This window comes from Nipponia nippon, unplaced genomic scaffold (genome assembly GCF_047370975.1).
Source record: "Nipponia nippon isolate SJK-2023a ecotype South Korea unplaced genomic scaffold, ASM4737097v1 scaffold_8, whole genome shotgun sequence".
Lineage (NCBI taxonomy): Eukaryota > Metazoa > Chordata > Aves > Pelecaniformes > Threskiornithidae > Nipponia > Nipponia nippon.
Window position 1 is genome coordinate 52,070,639 of NW_028262402.1, and position 22,771 is coordinate 52,093,409.

The 22,771-nt window shown below is 40.9% G+C and overlaps 1 protein-coding gene across 13 annotated transcripts; it reads right to left on the bottom strand.

Moving 5' to 3' along the window:
* Positions 1-571: 571 nt before the first annotated feature.
* Positions 572-22,404, bottom strand: CDK7 (cyclin dependent kinase 7). 13 transcript variants are annotated; one of them, XM_087741563.1, is made up of 12 exons: positions 22,245-22,404; positions 21,676-21,735; positions 20,380-20,413; positions 18,413-18,480; positions 16,389-16,457; positions 14,678-14,788; positions 13,364-13,482; positions 12,230-12,329; positions 10,059-10,145; positions 6,108-6,257; positions 4,235-4,382; positions 572-784 (listed from the first exon to the last, which is right to left on the bottom strand). In XM_087741563.1, exons 1-12 carry the CDS (start codon positions 22,302-22,304, stop codon positions 759-761), a joined length of 1,032 nt encoding a protein of 343 aa, XP_087597689.1. In that variant the 5' UTR covers positions 22,305-22,404; the 3' UTR covers positions 572-758. The 13 variants fall into 13 exon arrangements, with proteins under 13 accessions (XP_087597689.1, XP_087597701.1, XP_087597693.1 ...); XM_087741575.1 differs by having other exon boundaries at positions 22,237-22,385; XM_087741567.1 differs by lacking the exon at positions 16,389-16,457.
* Positions 22,405-22,771: the final 367 nt, after the last annotated feature.

The following is a 22,771-nucleotide window of genomic DNA, read 5'->3' on the forward strand; positions in this document are numbered from 1 at the left end:
CAGCCACAGGCTGACAGAAGGGCTGGTAGAGTTTTCCCAGCTGGATCTCCCTCTATCCCTTATTGCAATCTCAAGGCTGCGAAGGAAACAGTATTTATATGCTCTCACATAATTTCTCCTGGAAGACTGGAGTCTGCAAAAAAAACCTAGCACTTCACATTCAATCTGTGCATCATGTTGTTTTCAATAGAGTGGATGTGTCCTTGGAAAGTCTTAATAGGAGAGAGCACATGCCTGCTGAGAGAGCACATGCAAACTCATTTGTTAACACACTGGCATATTAACTGGAACAAAAAAGCATCCTGCTCTTCCCCTATAATGTTACATTTTTTCCAACATTTATTATAGGGCTGGCAGACAATCATATGTACATCTAAGCTCCAGGTGAGAAGGGTGTTATTCATAGTTTTCCTCCTTACGGCATGCACCTGTACAGGACAGCACATGATTCAGCATAAAGGTTCTGCAAAATTAGTCTCTGTAAATCTGTAGCCAGCAAGCAGTTTTGACAGTTACTACCTCAAAGCACGAGTCAAAGTAACGAGACAGCAAATCAGAGAAAGGACTCTCCTTGTTTTTGTTAAAAACGCTTTTATTCAAAAAAAGAAGTAGGGTTAATGAAACCTCTTTTCAGTAAGGAAATATTAAATTCACATTTTACATATGAAAATATTATAAAATAACCACCTATTACAGCGTGTTTTCCATGGTTGGGACTTGGGCCGTTTTCACTCATTTTCATCCACCAGCCACAGCAATCAAAAAATCAACTTTTTTGGTAATCCTGAAAAGTGTAAATCACATTGTTACCAAAGTAAAGGGGTCCAGCCCCCTCCTCAAGGTTTTAGTACTCATTTGATACTGTTCTTGAGATACATCCACTCTGAGATGCTGTTTGCTGCTGCAGCAGCAGTACATGTTGACTTTTTCCAGTGAATCTATGAAAGAACGCTAGAATGGAGGCTCACTTGAATCAGTAAGTGTACTCCAAATGAGTCCCAAATTCTGTAATTAAGTGTTAATTGCATTTGGGATACATGTAAGTATTTATCTTTGTGGGTATAAAAAGCTAACCAGTGAATTCTACTTTTAAAACTAAGAAAGGCAAGCTATTCTAAGGCTTAACCTGCCCCAGCACACATACACTCTTAATGATTTTTCTTACGTGCTGTCACTACCCAGCAATAAGTTGTCTGCAGGAAGTAACAGCCCTTTTAGTCTCTGCCTCATTCTTTAACCATATCTTTGTTTAGTATCAGCTGTTGAGATGACGAAGGCAGCAGTACTTTTCTGATTCCATTCCAGATCATAGAATCACAGAATCATAGAATTGTTAAGGTTGGAAAAGATGCTTAAGATCATCAAGTCCAACCATTAACCTATCACTGCCAAGTACGCCACTAAACCATGTCCTCAAGCACCACGTCTACCCGTCTTTTAAATACCTCCAGGGGTAGAGACTCCACCACTTCCCTGGGCAGCCTGGTCCAGTGCCTGACTACCCTTTCGGTGAAGAAGTTTTTCCTAATATCCAACCTAAACCTCCCTTGGCGCAGCTTGAGGCCATTACCTCTCATCCTAGACCTTGTCATCTCACTTCTTCTTATGCTACTTATTTATAATGTAGGTAGAATAAACCATAGCTGCCTTCTGGGATGGATAAGAAGCTTACTATGAAAGGATCCAACTGTTTTTGCCTCCCCTATAGGCAGAGGTCTCCTCTAAAATACACTGACATTGAATCACACCCATGAACTTTAAACGAATGCCTGAACAATATGAATTCTTAACCTAAGATATGAATAGAATTTTATTTTTTTTCCAAACCAATGCAGAATAGTTCTGAAATTAGATAGATTCCTTACACTGCGTTAACTCAGGAAAACATTTAGTGCTGTATCTTCTGTACTCTCTGTTCCATGAACCTACAGCTCCGTAGAAATGCAGATTAATAGCACTAGAAATTGGTGTCCCAGGGAAGGAGTGCTGCTTTTGATTAAGTGTTTGCCAGAGTGGAGAAGATAGACAATGATGTCATCATAGCATCAGTGTCCCCACATACCTCACTGATCAGAAATAAGTGGTAGCAATAGCTGGAAATTATGCATGCTTAATACTTTTCACAGGCAGTCATCCATCTAGTGATAGTTTTCCCCTGACATTAAAGAGGCTGTTTTTTGAGAAGTAGAGCTGTTGCACATTTAAGTTTGGTGAACACACCCCACAGGCTACAGGGTTTTGTTCTTCTGGAAAAGCAGCACTTGTGGGGATGGCACAAATTGTTTTCCTGGCAGCCAGCCCCCAGTGCCAACATTTTATAAGAAGGTAGCCATCAGTAATCACTCGGTCCATTCTGCTAAGTTCCAGAGTGTTACCTCAACAGGGCTAAGGGAAAGAGAACGTGCTGTGCAGGATGCAAGCACAGGCCAGCCTAAGAATTTCAGGGAATGCAACTTATTTTTCTTTCAAATGACTTTTGCACATTTCTACCCTCAACAGCAATAAAAACATGCTGTGCTTCAAGTTTTATTTAAACAAAGACTGTAGGATTCTTCTTCCAAACCAATATTCAGATTTTAACTTTAGATGATAATGCCATGTAAGGAGGTCAAATGAAATCCAGGGTAGCAGATTTGCTAGCTCTAACATTGGCTCTCTCCTTTAAAGTTCATTGGCACTAGAGGATCTACCTTTGAGACCCTCTGGTTCTGTCAGCCCAGCTAAGGCAGTAACAGAACATAATGGAAAATCCACATCAGGAAATCCATTATGTTTCCATTTGCATTTAGTGGAAATGATACTGCTTTTTATACTGATACTCAAATGTCTCAAAAAGTAATGCTGACTTCCTAAATTCCTTAGTTATAGCTAATCTCAAAACTCTTGGCATTTAACATGCAAGTCTGATTTCCTCTCACTGAAGATGAGACTTTCAGAAAGACGTTAAAGCAATTAGTGTTCTAGCTTGATACACCTCTGGAAACTCTGCTCATTGTCAAATGCAAGACTTCAAATGGGTAAGTCACAGAACTCAAGGAAGCATTTCTTCCTCTTCCCTGTCCTTTAGTTAACAGGCATATTTTAGGGCATGTACTCCAAAACACTAATCACAGACCCTCACACGGTCCTTGCAAAAGGAGCTAAATTAATTACTTAATCTATGGTAACTTGACAGGTTCCCACGTGTCAGCTGACCCACGGTACTGGGGTCTGCAAAGAGCATGCAAATAATCAACTGATTAAATTTTTCTTTGAGATTAGAATCTTAAGCTAGTGAACTAATGCATTTTACTTTTAATTTGACACAGACTAAGAAATAACAAGTCAAAGTGACTAAAAAGTAAGTTAAACTCTAATAATGTAGCTGTCTCACTGAATTCAAGGGTGCTTCCATGCACTTTCATGGAAGCACCTCCATTCCAAAAAGATATCACTCTTGTATCAAAACAGTCTCATACTGGCAATAACAAAAAGCTGATGCTAACCTGACAGCTGCTATCCAGCATATTCTACCTGTTAAGAAGACCAACTCCAAGTTTAAGAACCAATATTTGCCTCTCTACTAGAAGGTCTGAGTAATTTAGTGTCAGATACAGGTCTTGAGTACATGCTGCTGTTTGGGGCAGACTGGAGGCGCCATATAGAAGTAAATGTTCGGGAATAGGCTTGCCTTTTAAAAGGGTCACAGAAATGTGCTTAGTGTTCCTCACCCAGAGCAGTCTTAACAGTTACCTTGCTTAGTCTAAGAGAGAGAGAGCAGAAATCTCTCTTCTGAACTCGATTTACAGTCTCCAGTCTGTCATTTGAAAGAATAACATGCTGTGTTTCTCTGTATCTCACCCCCCACCTTTTTTTGTTTTAACTGATGTGAAGTTAAGTTATTTCCACCTCAGCGAGATGTCTCAGAAAAAAGTGTATCATAATAGCCTATAAATTACTTGGTAGTACCACACTCCATTACAGAAGTTACTGGAGTTAGGTATTTCTTCTAACAAATAGATGCCTAAGTGTCATAAAAGAGCCTTTTTTGTACCAATTCTGTTAGAACATAGAACTAAGTCATTCTCACCCTAGAGCATTTATCCTAAAACATAAATCATTAAAGGGCTTCAGCTGGTGCTGGTGCCCAGGGATGTAGTCCATTCAGAGTTTTTGTTCTGAAATACTGAAAGTATTACGTTCTCTTTGAGCATGTAGCTCCTCTTTTAAAACAGGTGAAACAGTAAGAGGTTACCTTGATCTATTCCTTCTGTTCTTTTCCTTTTTAAATTTAAAAGTGCATTTTGTTGCTCCTTTACAGCTTCTGCAGGACAGTTGGGTCTTGGTAGCTGGTTTCCTGGAGTGGGTCCTGGTCGGTTACTGAAATACTTCTGTTTCAATGCCTTAATGATAATGGAAGAAAAACAACAAAGTGATTAGTATAAAGTGTCAGAACACCACCTATAAAGAGGTTATAATGAAATAAAGCACTTGCAATTGGGACTTCAAAATAAAGCACTTGCAATTGGGACTTCAAAACTACTTTGACACTTTTATACTAGAAGGTGGCCTTGGGGCAAATCAAGATTTGTGTTCTCAGTAACTACCCACAGCACTTTGATTTGTAAGCCAAGAGATAATTGTGTACTGTTAGTTTTAACTAGTGCTCAGACATCCTAACAAAACTCTTAACAACACTGCAGGAGCTCCTGTACAAACAGCAAGTTTCTAGCTCTGAACAGCTTACATTCTGAATAGACAGATGGGACAAGAGGATAAAGAAAGTAGGAATAAAGAAAGATTAAAATAATATATCCAAAGTCTTGATCACATCCAGGACCTGGACACCAGCTGTTTTGCTAGCTTTTAAGATAGGTCTTTCCCCAAAATTTCTTTACCTGTGCTGTTTCCACACTGTAAACTGTGAGAAGAACGTAGTTTGAATTAGAGCCGAAGGCAAACACAAGTGAGCAGGGTTAATTTCATGTAGTGGAATTACATAGCCTATTTTAAATTTTAGGAATTCCACAGCTTCCATAAAATGTGGATGAGGAAAAGAGGCCAAGCTGCCTCTTAGGTAATCATTACTCTTGCTAATGTCAGTTACATGGTATTCAATGCCAGCTATAAATCAAGCCAATACAGTTAAGAGCAAGTTGTTTCCTGCCTTAAACTGTAGCGTTGTCAATAAAACTGCTAGACTAGAAAAATCATATATATTCAATACTCAAGTCACCAGCATACAATATAACCTCTAAATTTACTTTGTACATATGAACTAGTACAGAGGTGTCCCAACCTCAGCAGAACTAATTATTTGGAAACATATTGAAAGTTCTTAAAGATGGTGACCAAGAAAACCTGAGTGTGCTCTGAAAAAGCCTTCTAGTAAAAAGATATGTAACACATGTACTAATCCCCTGGATTGGGATCTGCCTTGTCTAACAAGCAATGAGGGAGTCCTGGCCTTAAGGGGAAGGCTCTGTTTCTTGCATGCTTCCCTAATAGTGTAAGGTAACAGAGATACAGTTTTGAAACTGCCAACTGCTGTATCTTCCTCATAGCAGAAATCCATATTCTGAACTAGAACATTCTGCAAGATTTTCATTCAAAGTCCTTCCTTTCTCCCCATCAAGGAGTAGTGAAATTGAGATCAGTTTCACCCAGGTATAATGGAAAAGGATACTCAGATCAGAATGCTGGTTTAAATCACCACAGAATTTCATGTTAAAAAAGAATTTTAAAAGTTTAAATGAAATTGAAGAAGAGACTGGATGAAGTAAGGATGAAAACCTTTCAAACCCAGGGAATAAGATAAGCTATGTTCAGTCTTAAGTTTCAAGCTTTAGGTGCCTGAATTTTGAATGTCAAATATAATGACTGTCTGAAGGCCATGACTCATACACCTTTTAGTTGTTTACCTTTGCTCTACATTGGGAATGATCAGTCAGCATCATTCATGCCTTTCAGAGTTCCCTCTATAAAACACTGGAAATATGCTTCTAGTATTTCATAGACCGAGCTATAGGACATTTCTTTTCAAACCTGGCTTACTGGCTTCAAAGCACATATATCTGATATGAACAGTAGGTTAATGAACATTAGGACATAATGCAAGTGTACTATACCTGCGTAGCCGTAACCCTAGTGCAAGGATTAAATGTGAATAAGCCTTGCAGAAGGTTGAGCAAATCATCACCAGCTGCACTGAAGATATGTTGAAGTGGCATTCCAGGGAAAGACTTAAATGTGACATAATCTGGAAGACTTGTCATCCCCTACAAAGACCAAAAATGGAATGTATATTTTTCAAGTTAGAAAGCTTTTCACAGAAGGGGAACTTCATATGGCTGTCTTTCAGCAGAAGCACATTATCTTTCAAAACACCTTGACTAATACTTGGTCACTGAAATAAAATAAATATAGGAATAGTAGGTCATAAAGATGACTTTTTTTTTAATAACTGTTAACAGTTGTTTCACACTTTCCCTTTCCAAGTGATCTGTCCTTCCCTTGCTTTAGTGGTGACCAGTCCAAAACGAAAAACTGCTAACAAAGAAAGGAAGTGTGAAAGAACTTTAGAGTGAGTGCAGACAAATGCAGTAAAACTTTTTTCTTTTGCAAACTGACGTGGTGGAAGAGACAAGATTCACAAAAGAGCTGGTCTGCATTTTCTCCAAGTTAATAATACACTGTCCTCCTCTTCTAAGTTAGCTGATCATCATGAGCGTTTTGAGCTACTTTTGAAATGCACCACTGAAACTTTTTATCTGGGGAGTGGTAAGGAAAACATGCCAAGCAGTTAAACAACAGATGAATTGCGTACTTTTTTTCTCCTGTAGGTATGAAATCAATCCCATTGTATTCAAATTCTATCATAAAAATGATCTTGTAACAGACAACTATCCAAACATAGTATTTTAATAGTGTTTTAAGTATTTTAAACCTCTAGTCATCACACTTCAATAAGTTTATCCAAGCAAAATAAAATATTACCATTGAAGTGAAAAATGTGCTCAATCAGTTATAATCTTGACAGTGAAGGTTTCAATTCTTGAAATGCATGGGTTTGCAAGTTAATTTGGGAATGCATCACCTCTGTCATGCTAGCAAATCTCCTATTCTCTCCTTTCCCCACCTATATCTTAACTCTTCGCCTCCAAAGAACGCAGAAATGTCATTCTAAAAATCTTCATGCATTTCAGTTAGAATCCCGGAGCAACAACAGAATTGTGTGGAGCTAGTACTGCTTTATATGATATTTCTCCGTATGGCTATAGCTCCATTTGGTGATCGCGTACCATAGCATTTGAGCACCGTTCACACAAAGGAAAAGCGGCACGGAGAGGGAGCAGAGGTGGGATGTGATGACTGGTTAACAAGTCCAGAGAGTGCTTCCACAGCCCAACTACAGAAGAGGATGGTCTGATCAGGGAATTCTGGACCCCCTGTGCCCATCAGCTGGTCCAAGTTGCCCACCCGAAGAAGCCATGCCCCGCTTCCTGTCAGCCTGCCTGATAACCATGGTTATGTAGGTCATTGTGCACCCTCACATTAGGTTTAGCCCAGTATTAGTGAATTACTGGATTTACTGTCATCTTGACCCAGATAATGATACTAGTGATTTGTATTTGTTACTGCACCATTATTCTCAGATAAAGTGTTTATCCCTAAAGCTATTGGTCTGGTGGCTGTTACCATATCCTGAACCTGTAACTTGGCTGGGCCACCTCTGGTGTCAGAAGTGGGATATGGTACACAGCATCGTTACCTGCCCCAGCCTTCTAGCAGGTGCCCTAATTGGTTGTTTTGCCCCCCCCATATACACCAGATTCTCTGTCGGAGGAATGTACCTGTTCCCTTTTCCCTAGCTACTTTAATTAGAGAAATTCAGAAAGACAAAAACACGAAGGGGAAGTTACTCTGCCTATTCCTCTTCGCTCATTGCCTCAGAAATACTGAGCACCGTTTGACTGCAGCCAAAGCCTGAGCTGTCTCCCTGCGAAAAGAATTCTTTCAAGCCCAACAGGATACTCAGCCTGCAATTGAAGACAAGGCTCTCGCCACTGCCTGTGTTAAAAGCGTGCAGGCTTGCGCAGAGAAATCAGAGCGCCTCGTGGTCCCCCTGGTGGCAGCACCTGCCCGAGAAAAACTTGACCGACAGCTGGAAGCTACAGAAAAGGGAGTTTCTGCAACAAAAATGCATAAAACTTTATATATTGACCAAGAAGACTGGGAAGGAAATATTTGGTTCGATTTAGATTCAAACAATGATACATCAAATTCTTAAAGTCCAACCAGACTTACAAATCTCATCCATTATTGAAACTGAGTATGATGCTAATGGAGGCATTGCAAGTATCTCTACACGCCCTTTCACAAACCTACACCTAGCCAAATTAAGCAAGTGCTATCGCAGATCTGTTACTTTGGATTACTTAACCTGGCTTGGAAATATGAGAGGCGGATACCATCCAAATTTCAGAATCAGAAGCCCAGACCCTCACTTTAGGGTGTCATGCTTTAGATGTAGGCTCTGTGGCAGATGAAGACCTATCATCATCCCACTGAGACGCCGCGGTGCCTACTAGTCAAAACGGGTCCACTCACATGACATTTAATGTCAAAAGGATCTGGCCTTACAGGTGCAGCACCCAGCCCCACACAGTCCCTGCTATTACAAAAGGTAGTTTTTTGTAATACTATTCACACATCTCCAAGTCCCTCTCCTACTTCCCTTCCCAAACCCAGTATATCATCCATACCCTTATCAGTATGATTTTCTCTCTAATTGAATGGTTTTTGTAATACGAACACTTGCATCAACTATTGAAACAGACAAAGAAGCAGGCACAAGAAACTTTAATAATCATTGTATCAGAGATCAAACAAATCCTGCAAAGTGTTGGTTTTTGTTTTTTGAAAAAAGTCAAACATAGTTGGCAGGAATCCCTTTTAGGACTGCCTCCCACCGTTAGAGGGATATGGAACATCCTACTACTTTACCTAGTTGTTATCCTTATTTTGAGTGGCTTCCTATTTGTTTTAGTTGTCATATTAAAGATTTGTACTTGGCTTTTGGCCCACAGTGTTCTGATGGTTTCTTGGCACACCACCTTATTGACTGTCTTGTCTCAATTTAACCCTTCATCACTCCATGACCAGACTCCTCTCTGCACCTGACACTCCCAGTCAGGTGAGTAGTGTCAACACCAGTCTTGGGCTTATCCTGCCATGGCAAGACGACCACCCTTTCCCCCTCACAGTCGCATAAACAAGGGGTGAAAACATGGGGCTAGTATTGCCTTACACAGTGTCTCCTCCATATGGTTATAGCTCCATTTGGTGATCGTGCACTACGTAAGGTAGTGCCCGAGCACCATTCACACAAAGGAAAACTGGCACAGGAGGAGAGCAGAGGAGGGATGTGTCAACTGGTGTCCAAGCCGCTCATCAGAAGTTACGCCCTGCTTCCTGTCAGTCTGCCCGATAACCATGGTTAGGTAGGTCATTGTGTGCCCTGACACGAAGTTTGGCCTGGTATTACTGAATTTACTGTCATCTCAACAGAGATAACTGTACTACTAATTTGTATCTGTTACAGTAGCGTTACTCTCAGATAAACTGTTTATCCCTAAAACTGTTGGTCTGGTGTTTCTTACTGTATCCCCAAACTGTAACTTATCCAGGCCAACTTAAGTCCCTACAAATCATTCCTACTTCTGAAAGTGATTAAAGCCTTTCAGGTTAAAGCAAACTAATTAATCAAGCATCTCAAAAACATTAAGCAACAACAATAACCTCACACCAATAGCTATGGGAAACTGTGGATACACAGAGAAAGGAAACCAGGAAGTTTCATTACTGTTGCTTAACACTAACAACACTGCTATATTGACCAGAGATTTGCCAAGAGAAACAATAAATCTCAGCTTCTTATCCTCCGCTTTCTGAGATCAGGCAGCTGCCTTCTGAAAATCTACTCAAGTATTCTGGTATACCCTTTAATTTAATTTCAAAAGCTAAAATACAGAGTATCAAGTAAAACTAGCGTCAGTCTGTTAAACAAAAGGACTCACAGGCCACTGTTCTTCTGTTGGAGTGCCCAGTGTTTCAAATATCCTTGTCAGCTGGTCAAGATCAGAGTCTCCAGGCAAAAAAGGAACCTGGAAGAAGGCAACAGCATTTGATTGAATTAACTTCTGAACTTCAATTCTAGAGAGGAGCTTTGAGCTATCCCTCATAATTGCAGGGCAAAACATCTTTGTATACCAGCTGCCCACAGAGGTACACTGAATATTTGAGGCTTTCTAGTGATGTCCAAATAGATTTCTGAAGGCTTCTTGCAACCTAGGCTTGATATCACTGACTTGATAGCAGAGAGCAAAACATAAGATTAAACCACCACCACCACATTAACATAAAATAACTAAACACAGGAAAGACTTTACATCTCAGTTGCCAGTTTAAAGTCGGTTGGTCACAGTGATCTTTCTGTCACAGAATCATAGAACGGTTTGGGTTGGAAGGGACCTTAAAGATCAGAGACTCATAGAATGCTTTGGGATGCAAGAGACCTTTAAAGGTCACCTAGTCCATCCCCCCTGCAATTGGCAGGGACATCTACAACTAGATCAGGCCCATCCAGCCTGACCTTGAATGTTTCCAAGGACGGGGCATCCACAACTTCTCTGGGCAACCTGTTCCAGTGCCTCACCACCCATCATCTGCTCCTTGAAGTTAGGTTTTATATGTATATTCAAAACATTTAAAGTGAATTGTAATTGCATTACACAAGCAGCAGTTAGGCTGATGGAATGAGATCACAACACGAGGGAGAGTAGTGACTCACTCGGACAGAAACTGCATAATCAGTGCCACAGCTCATTTAAACTAAGCAGAAGACAGAAAAGGGGATATTTGCCCAGTTCAACTTGGAGCTTGTGGATCAGGCATACAATGGAAGAAAAAAGGGACTTTGTGACCAAAGCAAAATTATGAAGTAGAGGCATTGTTTAACTAAGTAGGATAGAAAGACCATAACGAACATCCCTACTAGGTAGTGTACTAAATTTTGGTGTCATGAAAGCCCCTTGAACATAAACTGCTTTTGTAAAGCTCCCAGAAGCTGCATTGTCCCTCAACCCAGTACACTCAGTAAGAAAACAGACAGATATATTTAAAACTACCACAATGATAAAACACACATTTTCTGCTTTGTGAGAAACCAAAGAATCAACAGAATTTAACAATTTCTTATTTGCTTTCTGACTTTCCTTGAGTTTATCCAACTTTAGCAGGTCTAATGCATATTTATGTACACATCACTAGTGCTGCTTAAACAGCCACTGTATATTTCCATTTCTGCACTACCAACCAAATTGTACCAGCACACCTGTCTGTGTGATAAATGAAGGCAGAAGATTTCTTTCAAGGTGTTTTCAGACCCACCAGTTCCCCAGTCTGGTTCATGCCATGGCCACACAAACATTTAAAGCGTGGTGCAAAAACCAAGCAGAAGACACTTACTCATGGAAGTTATGTTGTATTATACTGCTTTCAGCTGTGTCTGTGCCCCTGCCCTCCACTCCCCACCTCACACTTTCACTCCTCTCCAAAGAGCTGCATAATAAATGCTCTACTTCAGTAAAAGATACTTAAGGACCATTACATCTGTGTACCATACTCAGGAGCAGCATAGGATTAGCCTGATGTTAACCTTCAGCTTCATTCTAGTATTGTCAACTAACCACAGCTTAGAAAATTATTGGTCTTCTGTTCATTACGAATAAACCCACAATTAAGGTACTGGTGATAATTATTTACAGCTATTGAGGAACAGTGTAAAAGGGACAGAGTATGCATGTATCTATGATGTCACATTTCTAGCCGGATAGCAAATGAAAACTGACAGAAGGCTGTGTGAAAGGGTAACACTCAGAGGACTGGAAGAATTATCTACTCGACCTTCCTCAAGACAAGACTGTGACAGTTTGATGCATTTTTTTTACCCAGCTGTTTTTAAAGACTTGCAATGATTGTGATGCTTATGGAAACTCAGTCTATTCCAAAACTTCACTTTCTTTACAGTTAGCAAGCTTTTGGAAGCTTTTTTAGCCTCTTCTCTACTTCCTTTCCTAAATAGCCTAACTGCCTTTGCCTGCTGCTGTTAGCAGGAAAGGGAAAGCCCACATACAAAGTTTTAACGCACTGAAGAACAAATACAAAAGGCTTACATTTGAAGACTTACCCTGAGGAGCAATTCAGCTAAAATACAACCAACAGCCCACATATCGACACCAACACCATACATTCTAGCTCCAAACAATAGCTCTGGGGCTCGGTACCACCTAAAAAGAAAACACATTTTGGGAAAATCACCTGGGTTTGCTCATGTCAAACGCTGTATACTGTAGCAATGCAAGAACTATGAAGAGGATACTGCTCCTGCCTATATATTTTTCAGACACTGAAGAGCTGTACTGTACCCTGCAAAATGTTTTGTTTAAAAAAAGACTGAACAAAATTCTGCATTCCTCACCATGGGGTCACATATAACCACAAATTAACTACAGTTTCAACTGAGCTGATTAACAAGCAACAGAACTGCAGATGTGCAAAGGAAAAAAAGTATTCAACAGGCAGGTTTGCATGTTATAAACCAAAATTTTCTTTAAACTTTATGTTGAAGAAATGACAGAAAGACAGAATTCCTTCCAGCTTCCAAAAATCTCCATACCAACAGACGTAAATATAGGGACTAGTTTTATGCAAAATGAACCTTGACAGCCATTGTTTAAAACATCTACTTCCACTGCCTAAGAACAATCAAGTTTAATGCAATGATCTGATACACGCTGTAGCATTTCTGCCTTTTGAATAAAGGTGTTGAAACAAACCAGCTTTGCCTGAGTAGTTTCAGCATTACAGCAGACAAAAGGAAATACTTTGCATATTTTGCAGTCCTGCTTTTTAAAGCATACTTTAAACAACATTAATAAATATTTTAATTGGTTCAAGCTTTTCTCTCATAATAGGTATTGTGACTAGCTACAAAAAAAATTCTATGTCTCATGATTAACAGAAAGTAACAGCTGTCTCGCTCTGAAAGCCAGGCTTACAGGCAGATACCTAATATTTCCATGCGTTTCAAAAGACTATCACACCCCAGAAAAACCCCCATGTATGCATACTCTAGCAGTTATTAAGGAGACTGCTAAACAATGCTTTCTTGTGTTTTCTTTATGAGGCTCTTGCCCCTACAGCCATATCACATGAGCTAGATGTCAAACTTTGAACATGTTGATTTGACATGGCGTATTTCAAGAGAGACTGCAAAACAGCTACATAATTACTATGTAAGAAACAAAATAGAATGTCTTACCTTGTTACTACCTGGTGTGTATAAACTCTATTTGGGCTTCCAAAAGATTTTGCCAAGCCAAAGTCAGCCAATTTTAAAACTCCATTTTCATCTAACAACAAATTATTTGGTTTAAGATCCTGTCAGCACAGAAGCACAGAATGAATTTTGTCAGTGTTGATAAAAGCAGACATACAATGAACATCCTGGCCGGTGTGCCGTAACAGTATTCTAAAATGCAGGCTTTTGATTCTATTGTAAGTCTACATTGTAGACTTACATTGTAAGAAAAAACCCTAAAAATACCCCAGGAAATCAAGTATTTCATCATACATGAAAGCCATAGTGAAACACGCCCATTTAAATATTATCATATTTAAGCTGCAGAGTTTAAAAAAAAAAAAACCTGCCTCCTGATAGGTTTTAGCTTTGCTGCAGGAACAGCAGCTCTGTCTTAACTGCATAGCTGCCAAACGAATTATAAGAAGACCTTGCAAATGTTTCAAGTAACTGTAGAAATCATGGAAGTGATACAGTTTAATACAACAACAGTGTGTTGTGGGTTGACCTCTGGCCAGAAGCGAAGCACCCACACAGCCATTTGCTCACTCTGCTCTCATCCCACCCTCAGTAGGAAAGAAAACTCTGGGAGCAATATAAAGGCAGTTTAACAGGTGAAGGAAAGAGGGAAAAACCCAAAGAAACAAGCAATGCAATGCAAATCATTCACCACCTTCCACAAGCAGACCAATACCCAGCCAGTCTCTGAGCAACAGCCACCTTGGAAACCAAAAAACCCCTTCTTCCTCTACCCCAGCGTTTATTGCTGAGCATGGCGTTATGTGGCATGCAATGTCCCTCTGGCCAAGCTGTCCCAGCTGTGTCCCCTCTCCACTTCTTGCCCACCCCCAGCCCACTCACAGGGGCAGGGGCAGAGTGGGAAAAAGAGACAGCCTTGACAGTGCCCAAGTGCTGTTCAGCAACAGCCAAAACATTGGTGTGTTACCAAAACTGGTTTAGCCACAAGTTCAAAACACAGCACATTACCCGCTGCTGTGAAAAAAGTTCAATCCATCCCAGCCAGACCCAGTTCACAGTGCTAACCAAAGTCACATGTAACTTGAGACACTTTCATATAAATATCTAAATGACAACCACATCAGTAATTCTTAACATTTCTGGTACTGCTATTACCTCTCCAAAACAGCTAGCATGAATGCTTATGGACTAAGAACATCTGAACTTCAAAACTATCTTTATTAGACTTTAGACTCAAATTCTATCAAATGTGACTTTTGTTACGGCATAAAGGGTGTCAATTCAGTACAGGCTTACCCTGTGGAGAATCCAGTGCTGATGTAAATATTCTAATCCTTGAAGCGTCATCAGCATGTATGCCTTGATGTGAGATTGTGTCAACACAATACTAGTATCCTTTATAATAACCTGTAAAGTGTTAGATTGATAGTAAAGCTTACCCTTCAAGATTAACTTACTTCCATTCGTTCAGCTCCAAAGTTATTTCATCCTTTAAGACAAAGTTTGAATTGGCAATCACATATTCTCTACCTTTCTCACCCTTTTTCCAGAAAAATAGGTCTATTCTGGAGAACAGAAATTGACAGGGGGAGTCCAGATAACCTACATGAACTTTGCATAACCAGCAAATGTGAAAATGGGTCAGAAACACAAGTTTATTTTATCTCGGTTCCAGGTTGATACCCAAACTTACAAGACAAAGATGTACACGTAAAAATTATAAATGTGTCAGTAAACTTGAAATTATGTTCCCACTTATTCCTTCTTTCTCCATGCAACCTAAGCATCTAATCTTTGTAAATGCAATGGTCTCCTCTTCTATTTCCAAGAAGACCAGGAAGTATGGCCACTTTACTATATTTTAACAAATCTACTTACATTTTCTACATTCTTTTAACACTAAAATTCTATGTAAATGTCCTGTTTGAAAGTATTTTCTACACTACTCCCCAAATTTTGCTTGTTAATATTACTATCCAGTTCAGTAATAGCCTTTCCTAAGCTTTAAGTTGTTTGAGACTTACAAAATAGCTGTCTAAGACTGCACAAAATTTCACGTATGCCACACATGCCCAGTCACAACAGGCTGCAGTCCCAAATGGTGGCCTGAGTGATACCACAATACAGTCAAATGCTCCGCATACCACAGCATTATAGAGTACAGGAGTATTTCATTCCTCTTTGTACACTCTATCTTCTTCAGCATTAAATGCTGCACAGTTAATATGTAAACAGAATGAATCCTCTAGAAAGCCTACTCATTGCGTTAACTTCTATTAGCAAAAGACTGATCTAACCTCTTCAGTCTTGCATTCATCTAGGTTTCAGCAAGCCTGTCAGTGTTTTCTTTTAATATTTTAAATGCCAGCCCCAGTTCTTAACAGCATATGCGTATTAAGCTAGCTTAACAACTACATTAATTTCAGTCCAGAGTAGGTATAATGTGTACATATACAGATCTGACAAGAATTGTCGTCTGGGACGGTCTTCCAAAATGAAGAATCTTGCATCAAAATATCTGATACAAAGACTTCCGCAAAGACAAACTTATTTAAGGTCTTGGAGAATGAAACTTCTATAAGATGCTGATTTGCAAGTACTTCGCACTGATACACTTAAAAGAATGGTTCAGTACTATCTCATCACTTGGTATACTTTAGTATCAGACTTACTTGAACATGTTTGATGATATTATACTTAGCAACTGCACTCTGAGATGTTGATCTATGACTGAGATTCTACGCTCTGACTGGAGTCCCAGGAAACTAACATAGTAAACATAATCTGTTTCTTGGAGATCATGCTGACAAGTATTTAAAAGAAAAGGCATCAGCTAAAAACTCACAAAAATTGTCAAATTATTCAAACTACTTTTAAGACATGATCTTAATCAACTGACATAATGAAAATCACCTTTCTAACACGGACAAATGTAAGCCTGTCAAAGTAGCATTTTCAAAAACCACTTGAAGATACTGAAATAAAAGTGTCTTTAAAGAAATATTACCTCTAGATCTGTTTCCATAAAATCAAACACCAAACTAATATTAGACTTGTGTCCAAATGCATCTAAAAGCTGTAAAAGAAAATACATTATGATGAAACATACTCTCATACTTCCAGTTTTCTAAAATTCTGCACCATTATAGTCTGCATGTGGATTTTCAGCTTGCTGAACTGGTTTAAGCTTTTTGACTTGCAATACAAAAATTCTTACTCCGTTTAGCTTCTTAACTCAGACCCCCCAAAAAAACAAATCCCCATTAAGTATAGTAATAACATTTTATACAATTGCCCCTCCTTCTTGGAATTAGGAAAAAAAAAAAAAAGGAGAAAGAATTAACTTTACCATGTTAGCTACAACATACAATCTAATGCACACCTTGTCCTTTCCCCAAACTTTGCTGTTCTGCAAAACTCCTACCCTTTCCTGAAACCAGACTAAGTTTTCCCATGGATTCAGCTCTGTGTATCTGCTTCCTGTAAGCATGCAGTATTTTGAAATTCTAAGTGTTAGGTTCATTAACTTGCTTTCAAAGATATTCTCAAGTGTGTATTCATCTTTGTAGCAAACTTTCTAGGATAAATAAAACTCTTTGGAGAATATCCAAACAGCTCTTTCTTAGGATGAAGCTGCAGAACGACAGAATCAGTTTTTAAATCTGAGATAACACAAGTGTGATGCTGAGTAACAATAACAGATCATCTAGCCTGGTATTCTGCCTTCAAGATCAGGCAGGTATGCTCTCCGTGGTGTGGCTCATTCCTCACAGCCTCAGTATGATGACCATGTGAATTACCCAATTACAAGATACTCATTTGCATAGTTCACAACAGCAGTGACTGTGCTCATGCTCTTCCTCAGCAGAAACCACGGTAACAGGAGATACTATGCAGGTGAGCCTACGGGCTTGGCCATTTTTTGCAATTCATGTCCCTTACACTTCCAACACCTCCAACAGTTTTATCAGGACTGCCAAGAGGAGTACAACCTTGTCTGTTACTTTTAGTACCTGCTTGTGGACCTGCTGATCATAAATTTGCTTAATTCCTTTTTGAACTGCTGATGTTATCTGCTTCTACAACACCTGTGGCAACACATTCAAGAAATTCACGACACACTGTGTCAAGTAGTACAATTTCCAACCCCTCACCCCCTCCGATGCAGGTATGTTTTAAACACATCTCTTATTTCTAGTACTGTGGGGTTTTGCAAATATCAGTTCTGCATGCACTTTACCTACAACCTCAGTTTTCTAGACCTCCCCATTCCCAGCCTGTTCTCCAGAGTGAGGAATCCCAGACTTTTTCATAAAGAAGATGCTTCATCCCTCAGCCATTTTAGTTGACTTTGCACATTCTCTAACTTTGATAGCTAAAGCAACCACTTTGAAAGTAAGTTCTCAACCCTGAAGAGAACCATATTTCCACTCTGAAAAAGTTAAATAAAATACCTGGAAAAATTCATATGTGGTCTAATATTTATGGCAGACCTTCAAAACATCACTATTAGCTAATTTTAAAATATCTTTAGCTCCAGCTGGGTATCTGTAGCTGGAAGTCAGCCTAAACACAACTGAAAAGATAGAGGTTTTACTTCTCCCAACAGAAGTTTTAGGTATCAGCAATAAAATCTAATAAGCCACATGAATCCCACTTTACTATTGCTTACAAAAGCCTGCTTTTGGCTGTCACCAGTTCCATGTGAGGCAAACCATCAGATAAATTCAGCACTGCACTCATTTGCAAGTCTATCAGAGAGACACAAAATCAAGAATCCACAATTCTTTCCACCATTAATATCCACATAGCCCCAGACTAAAAAGTAAGAGGATTTCAAAATAAACTACTTTGTTATTGAAATAGGTGTTTTGCCCTAACAGTTGTTCTACTGTCCATTTTGGTCTGGGAAAAATAGTTCAAATAAAATTAAGTACCATCTCCATGTTCCAACTAATTCTAAATTTCAGTTTGAACTTGTACCGAAAGTACCTGAGGACTAACTCTAGAAGTAGCATTCATTTTACTTACACCAATAATATTTGGATGGCTTAGCTCCTGTAACAATTTTATCTCCCTGAGGGCTGTTCTGTTGATTCCTACAGGGGGGAAGGGGGGACAAAAAAAGAAAAAAGATGAGAGACAGAACAAAATTTAAAACTTTGGATTAAGCTCCAAATAAACCTCTCATTCTGTTACTCACTGATGATTTATTACTACAAACTGCTTTTTCACCACTCAACAATTAGTTAAACACGTACATTGCCATAGACAAGTAGATTGCTGTGGAATAGAAGTGGATATACACTTTCTTCCACAGCAAATAAATTCTACACCATAGTAATCAGATTTTGATTATGAAGCAACATGTCCCCCTGTTGGCAAAAAGGGAAATTTCTACCAAAAGCCTAAGGAAAAAAAAAAAAAAATCACCTTTTTCAGGGTTTTGTAAGCTTTGGTTTTATTTTAAAGGAAAGATACGTCTTGCAAATATCAGTTCTTTGATGTATCTCACTTCCAGAGGGAGGCACGCTGACAAACCTCATGAATATATCTCTTTTCTTTTTGACCTAGCATTATTTAATAAGGCAAGGCACATATCTCTTTCTATATTCATGCTGTGGCATAAAAGCTACAGTGGCCAAAACCTGCTCACCCTTGCTTGAATCCTTTAATAGCCAGATTTTATAGAGAAAGAAACAGTGGAGGATGGGGGCAGGGAACAGTGCACTTTGGGAGTCACACTGACCGCACTGCATCAAACCATGATTCCTGCAGGGTAACAATTCCTCCTTCAAAAAAACTGGTATGTATGGCTTGTATGAAAGCTGACTGGCAAGGAAATGCTCCTGTGGTATGCTGTGCAGGAAGCTTCAGCTGCACATGAGCTGAAAAACAGTGTTCTCCCAAAACCTGGGATATGATTCAACACATAAGACTGGAAAGTTTTGGGGAAAACTACATGGATTACTTTACACTCCTGCTTTGCCTATTTCAGTGACCTATTTTGGAATCAAGTTGTCGACGGCTGCTTTTGGGTGGACAAAGCCTTAGATTAAGAAAAAAAAAAGTATGCCATGTTATCAGATAAGACAGGGAAACCAGACATGATCACTATTTTTAATAACATCTTTGAACTATAGCTAGACATTGTATAGGCCAAAAGCAATGACTGTCCTTAAAGGACATTAGTCCACTGAAGGCCAGGTGGACCACAACTCTCTTGGCAGTCGGCTCAACCGTGAGACTCTGGGATGAGCGCTCAGTTTCTTTTTAAAAATTCTTCCCTTATAACAGAATTGGAGAGCTAAGAGCAAAGATTCTTCACTGGAAAGCTGGTAACCTGATGCAGGATCCCTGAAGGATGGCAGCCTACGCACATACAAAATTCTACTGCACCACACAGGCTGTAAGAGAAAACCAGGATCCTTGGGTTTTTACTTGCAATATCCACGCCTAAAGGCACGTGGCTGGTCAGAGCACACGATCAAAAGACACTGCTCTGTAGACCTGATTTCTCGACATAAAACAAACCCACACAGAGACAAGAGTTTTAAGGTCTTGTTTTTATCAACTTTTGTCTCAGCATAAATCACAAAAATAGAACAAAGGAAACATCTGAAAACAGAGATAAATACTCTTACCTGTCTTAAATATTTAAGGCACAGAGATGCATCAATACAGAAAGGTATTCTAAACTAAGTGCTGTAAAGATTATTATTCTATGCTATATTCATGTTTGTATTCCACTTAAATTGAGAAGCTAAGCAGTTATATACTCTTATTTAGACACATACTATGCATGCAGGTATCTCTGCTGCTTTTTTCCGTCTGTGCAGTTTGGGAAGCAATCCTCCACTAAGCCTTACACTGAGAGTTGAGCTCATTTTTCTCAGCCAAGTTATGGTATGTGAAATTAATGTACCAATTTGCACACAAAAAAAACCCCAAACAAACAAAGCACAGCTTCTGCAGCATGAATTACTTTTGAAACTCACCATCTTTAGCTTCTGATCTATGTCCCAGTTTAATCTGAAAAGAAATGTTTCATATTTTTAAGGTTAAGCCATCTGTCCCAACAGCAGGGGATACATTCTTTAGTATTACTCTTCTAAGACATTATGAGTTTCAATACCATAGAGCACTTTACCAGCTAGGGTTGGTTTTGGGTTCATTCTCCCCCCCCCAAATAATTGTTTCTACAGCATTAGTTTTTATAAAAGCTTAAAAACAATCACGATGGCACTGAAACCAGACATCATGCAAACTGGCAGCATAAAATGCTTTGTAGCTGCAAAGCTTTATTATACCACTAATGAGCTTCTCCTCTGGGAGAAATGAGGGCAAAGTAATTGACAGTCATCTTAGAAGGAATTAAGGCAGCCCAAGTTTACAGAGTATGCTGATTTTACTAGAATCATTCTATCTCAATCATCTACTGCCCTGAAATTTCCAAGTCCAGAATCCCGACATTCATATTTCCTGATGATAAAAGTTAAGAAAATATTCTGATAAAAACAAGAATGCTTTTCACAACAGCTGCTACTAGAAGCAACCATACAGGAGAAGTATTATAATGCTAAAAGGGACTGGTGTATCAAACAAAATTACTTACTATTGATATGGTTCAACTTGCCTAGTAAAATAGGCTCTTTAACTAACCAAAGCTCTGTAATATGCATTTTTCACCCCTCACAAAGCACAGCTAATCATCCATTTTTAATACAAAAACCTCCTGCACTCTATTCAAATAGTATGAAGTGAAACACTTTATGACAACATAGACATTTTCAACATTTGTATTCAAACAGCCAAGCTGCAGATCTAAGATCACTTTTGTCAAATTTTGTCAAAAAAATATCACCAATTCTAAAGAACTTAATCGGGAGTAACATTCCTGGGCTGAAGGAAATTTGGCACAGCAGGAAGAAAGATTAAAAAAAAAGCCAGTGTCAAGGACTAATAAGGTCTGAAGTTTGGAAATGCGTGGGTGTTTTGTTTGGTGTTTTTTTTTTAAATAAATCTAACAAATAACCAAAAATTCAAGTTACAGACCAAGTAACCCTTTAGAAACACAGAAACAAGACTGAAGCTAGCCTCTCTTCCTGGCGGGGGAGGGGAAGGCATTAAAGAGAGGTTAACTAGATCATTTAAACAAAACAGTCTAGAAACAAAAATATATATTCTCCCATTACCCATTAAGTCGGTCATAAAAAAAAAAAAAAAAATGATTGGGCAGGTCAAGGGCAACCAGACACTTGATCGCGCAATGGGAAAACTATTCCGACACTCACCTTTTTAATAGCCACGATCTGGTTGGTGTTCTTATCCCTCGCTTTATAGACAGTAGCGAACTACGGAGAGAGAGAGGCTGGCGTGACCGCCGGGGCAGGCGAGCCGCACGGCCTGCGCCAGCCCGGCCTTCCCCGGGGCTCGGACGCTGCGCGGCGGAGGCGGCCCGCGGGCCCGGCTCCTCAGGCTGGAGAGCTGCCCGCGCCGGGGCCCTCCCGCAGCAGGAGGCCATGAAACCCCGCCGTCAGCAGGCTGGTGCGGGGCAGCCCGCCTCCCCGGCCGCCTCCGCTCTCCCCCTGGAACCGCCGCACCCCCCAGCCTCGCAGCGGGGCCTCGCAGCGGGGCCCCGCCGCCGCCCGCGGAAGGCGAGACGGGGCCCGGCCCGGCCGCGGGCAGCCCCCGGGCCGCGGGCAGTTCCCGGGCCGCGGGCTGCCCCCGCCGCGGCCTCCCCAGTCACGAGAGGGCCCCCACCGGGGCCGCCTGACCGCCCCGGCAGAGCGGCGGGGCCCGGCCGGCCCCTCCGGGGAGACCCCCTCCCACAGGCACCTTCCGCCCCCCCGCACCCGCTCACCTGCCCCTCCCCCAAGAAGTCGAGCTTCTCGTAGCGCTTGGCGCGCGCCCGCGCGTCCATAGCCACCGGCGGCGGGGGGGAGGGGCGCCGGCGGTAAGCGGCGACTCCGGCCGCCGGGCTCCGACACGGGCCCCGCCCCTGGCAACGGCCGGCGTCACCGCAGCCCCCGCCCCGCCCCCTGCGCGCGCAGCCAGTGGCGCCTCGCGAGAGCCGCCGCAGGCCCCGCCCCCCGAGACGGTCGAAGGCCGCGGCCAAGGCCGCCGCGCCGCCATTTTATCAGCAAGGAAGGCGTCTGGCCGGGGCGCAGCGGGCCTCTGGGCGTACGTGGCCCCGGAGGGCCGCCTGCTGCGGCAGCTACCCGCGCAAACCACCCCGGAAGAACCTGGTTTTATGTCGCTCGCAACCGCAGCTCTGACCCTCAGGGAAAACGGCTGCTGCGCAACTGCCCGACCGCAGCTGCCTGGCTGCCGAGAGCAACTGAAGCCTCCGGGTAATGCCCGGGAATGCCTCGGTGTCCCTTTCCTGCC